Below are 4,135 nucleotides of genomic sequence, written 5' to 3'. Positions count from 1 at the left end.
AAAATCAGATTTTTGAGAAAATTTTCAAAAATCTTATAACAAACACGGATAAATAAGATTACGACCGTCACTTTACCGAAAATCTCAAAAAAATTCTCCTACCAAACATCCCTGAAAATTAAATTTCACATCACGTAAATGAAGGAGGACACTTGTTTTTGCACTTTACGTAGCTAGGATTTGGGCTTTTATGTTCTTCAAATAGCCCAACCAACTGAATGAAGTTCAATTTCTTCGGCCCAATAAAGTTGCATTAACCAACCCGGGACCACGATTCGGATCCGAAGATCCATGACTTGGTGTTCATGTTTTTGTCTGAAGTCTGAACTAAGCAGAGAACGAGTCTGGAAGTGTTTGGTTACTTTGTCAGTTCTTATATTCACTCTCAGATTCGAGAGAGAGAGAGAGAGAGAGATGACGGTAGCAGCAGGAATCGGGTACGCTCTGATAGCGTTAGGACCGTCTCTCTCCCTCTTCATTTCCGTAATTTCCAAAAAGCCCTTCTTGATTCTCACCGTTCTCTCCAGGTACGTAACCTTACGCGCCTTTTAGTAGTTTACACCTCACTCACCCACACTACATAATCATAACTAGCTCTTCTATTCATTTCATTAATTACTTTTGCAATGCTTAGTTAGGGTTTTCTAATTACCATAATAATGGCTTTCGAATGAAACTTTCTGCTCCATTTGATGTGTGTTAGGTTCTTAATGAATTTTTTTTTTGTTTTTTGGATGATTCAATTTCGTTGATGCAGCACGCTTTTGTGGCTAATAAGTTTGATTGTGCTGTCTGGAATATGGAGGGGTTTTTTGCCCCTGAATAGTACAGCATGGTGGCCTTACGGAATACTTATACTCTCATCTGTTGCTTTTCAAGAAGGCCTCAGACTTTTCTTTTGGAAAATATATAAGTAAGCTTATACTATAAATTGATTTATTATTTTTATTATTATATGCTTATAGGAATTATTTTACAATATGATGAGGAAATCTCTGACCTTTTTATAAAAAAAATGTTTTGCAATGTTATGGTATACTGAAGCTGGTTTTGTGTTTTTGTTACTGTTGGTATTGTGTAGGAGGTTGGAAGATATGTTAGATGCTTTTGCCGACAGAGTATCAAAACCACATCTTTTCTTAACAGATAAGATGCTGATTGCTCTGGGTAAGAAAATGGAGGCCTTTCAGGCCTATTTTCCAATCCTTAAGATTGCTTTTGTTTCTCAAGTATTTGTCTTTGACCAACTTTTAATAAGTATGTTAACTATTTGCTGGCTGGAACAATCTTGCTGATACTGCTTACTCTTTTTGTCCCGATTATTTATTTATTTATTTTTGGCATTTAACTAGATTCTTGATTGAATTTAATTGTATGATATCCCAAAGAAAATGAATCATTTGTTAAGATGCTATTGAAAAAAGGTGTTGCTTATTGGAATAAGATCTATATCATTAATAGTAAACTGTTTTTTTTAATAAAATATCTTTTGCATATTTTTCACAGCTGGTGGTTTAGGTCATGGCGCGGCCCATGCCGTGTTCTTCTGCATCAGCCTTTTGACTCCTTCATTTGGTCCTGCTACATATTTCATTGACAGGTTCCATTTTTCCTTCTTTCTGGTGAGATTTTCCCCGCTTCTGGTTATAATATTCATGTATATAAATGGCACGAGATTCTACAGCTTCAAAATTTTGGAAATTTTTGTACCTGAGGCTTAACTGCATTTTTATTTCATTAATGTGAATCTATAGAGTTGGGATTAGAGTTGGGTTTAGAGACTATGTTGTTAAGAGTGTTAGTGTTAATAGTGTAGAAGTCCCACATTGAGTGTGTCTCTTTGTATTCTTCAATTGGTTTGCTATATAATAGCACCAATGTTGTGTAGTTTAATATAACAAGGATTACTATCATTTCCTCTTGTATCTATGAGATTTAACATGGTATCAGAGCCTAACAAGAGGAATCTTAATCCGTTTAACTTAGTTTTATTTTCCATAATTTCAATATGGTTATAGAGAGACATCACCCTCCTTGAGGGATTCCCGTTGCTATTTCTTTTTCGGGTTTTTCTTAGTATGCTCTGTGACTGCAGCTTAGATTGATCTGTCACATCAGAAAAGAATGATCCTTGGGAAGTTGTTGGGTTGACCACCGTTGTCGTTGACTGACCACCGTTGACCGCGTCGTCCACCGTTGATAGCCGTCTCCGGCGACTTTTCCGATCACTTTCCAGCGACTTTTTCGGCGATCCACCACCGTCTCCGAGGACTTTTCCGACGACCCACCGCCGTCTCCGGCGACTTTTCCGATTCCGCGAAGCTTTGTTTTTCTTTAATTTTCTTTCTTCCCAAGATGGAGCATTTATACTATTCATCATCCATCTTGAGGGGGAGCACTGTCCATGTTGCTGATGTTGTCTCCGCTGATGATAATTCTGGCACTGTTTAGAAGTTCCTCTTAAGGGGGAGCACTGTCCATGTTGCTGATGGTCATTCCAACACAATTGTCTTTGCCGATGATAATTTCGGCACTGTTTAGAAGTTCCTCTTGAGGGGGAGCACTGTCCATGTTGCTGATGGTCATTCCAGCACAATTGTCTTTGCCGATGATAATTCCGGCACTGTTTAGAAGTTCCTCTTGAGGGGGAGCACTGTCCATGTTGCTGATGGTCATTCCAGCACAATTGTCTTTGCCGATGATAATTCTGGCACTGTTTAGAAGTTCCTCTTGAGGGGGAGCACTGCCCATGTTGCTGATGGTCATTCCAGCACAATTGTCTTTGCCGATGATAATTCTGGCACTGTTTAGAAGTTCCTCTTGAGGGGGAGCACCGTCCATGTTGCTGATGGTCATTCCAGCGCAATTGTCTTTGCCGATGATCATTCCGGCATCTTCCATGTTGATGTTCATTGCGACGCCATTTTTAGCACATTGTTGATTTTTGGTTTCTCATTTAGGAGATTTATTATGATGTTATGTTACTTGGTCTTTCTTGTAATAAGCTTGTAGCATAGTCAAGGGTAAACCACGGCTTCTCACCAACTGTTAAATGAAATGTCTGAGAGGGATCTTGATGCTGATGTCCTGGTCAGCTCAGTTGTCTTTGCCGATGATAATTCCGGCACCATCCATGCTCTGATGTCCATTCCAGCATTGTCTCTTTATCAGCTCTTCAGACTGATGGTCATTCCAGTTGATTTGTTGTACTTAGTCATTTCATTTCGTTGATGTAGCATTGTTGTTTTTGGTTCCTAATGAGAGTATTATTTATGTATCAAGCTTGTAGCATATGATCTATATGCTACAGCTTGAGGGGGAGTGTTAAGAGTGTTAGTGTTAATAGTGTAGAAGTCCCACATTGAGTGTGTCTCTTTGTATTCTTCAATTGGTTTGCTATATAATAGCACCAATGTTGTGTAGTTTAATATAACAAGGATTACTATCATTTCCTCTTGTATCTATGAGATTTAACAAATAATGAAGTGGACGTTCGTATTAAGCCTGAGTTCTTGTTCATAAAAAACAGTAGCTGGGATTTTTGAATTTATATAGACATTGTGTTTTTAGTATTTCATTTCTTTCATCCAATTACTTTACCCTTTTTTTATACATTGCAGCAATTATTGCTCTTGCCTTTGTCACAATCCACACTTTCTCAATGGTCATTGCATTTAATGGGTACGCTGAGGGGAACAAAGTGGACCAATATTTTGTTCCCATTGTTCACGTTGTTGCAGGAATGGTGGTAAAATCTCACTCTTTGCAAACATAATTTTATGCACTATAATTTACAACGGTAACTCGTAAGTAGCCTGAGTAATAACGCAAAGGCATACCATAGCCTTTGTTGTCCAACTAATGAACTTGAGTCCAAATAATTTAATGGAAAAATTGACAGTCTTCAATTTATTTTATGACATAGTTTAAATTAAATCTTTTTGGAGCTTGTTATTTAGATTACCTGGAGATTTAGAACCTCATTCATCCCTTCAATATTAAAAAACACATGACTATGATTAGAAACACTCAGAAAAGTGATGTGGAATGAGTGTTTCTAGTACTGCAAAAAGGTGAATACCTTAAAATATCTTAAACTCCAATTCATATATAAAACATAATTTTTTTTTAAATG

The 4,135-nt window shown here is 37.4% G+C and overlaps 1 protein-coding gene across 1 annotated transcript; it reads left to right on the top strand.

Annotated features, from left to right (window-relative positions):
- Nucleotides 1–352: 352 nt before the first annotated feature.
- On the top strand, nucleotides 353–3,748 carry LOC133288858 (gamma-secretase subunit APH1-like; the record flags this gene model as incomplete). The annotated part of the gene is given in 6 exon segments (XM_061486678.1): nucleotides 353–527; nucleotides 758–913; nucleotides 1,082–1,167; nucleotides 1,507–1,599; nucleotides 1,602–1,622; nucleotides 3,621–3,748. Coding segments are annotated over 6 exon segments (597 nt in total), but the record flags the coding sequence as incomplete, so codon positions are not given.
- Between the last annotated feature and the right edge of the window lie 387 nt (nucleotides 3,749–4,135).

The sequence above is a fragment of the Gastrolobium bilobum genome, unplaced genomic scaffold (assembly GCF_033153095.1).
Source record: "Gastrolobium bilobum isolate Gb01-03AN ecotype WA unplaced genomic scaffold, APGP_CSIRO_Gbil_v1 utg23360, whole genome shotgun sequence".
Lineage (NCBI taxonomy): Eukaryota > Viridiplantae > Streptophyta > Magnoliopsida > Fabales > Fabaceae > Gastrolobium > Gastrolobium bilobum.
The sequence above is the reverse complement of the archived record's forward strand: the minus strand, read 5'-3'. Positions and strand labels throughout refer to the sequence as shown.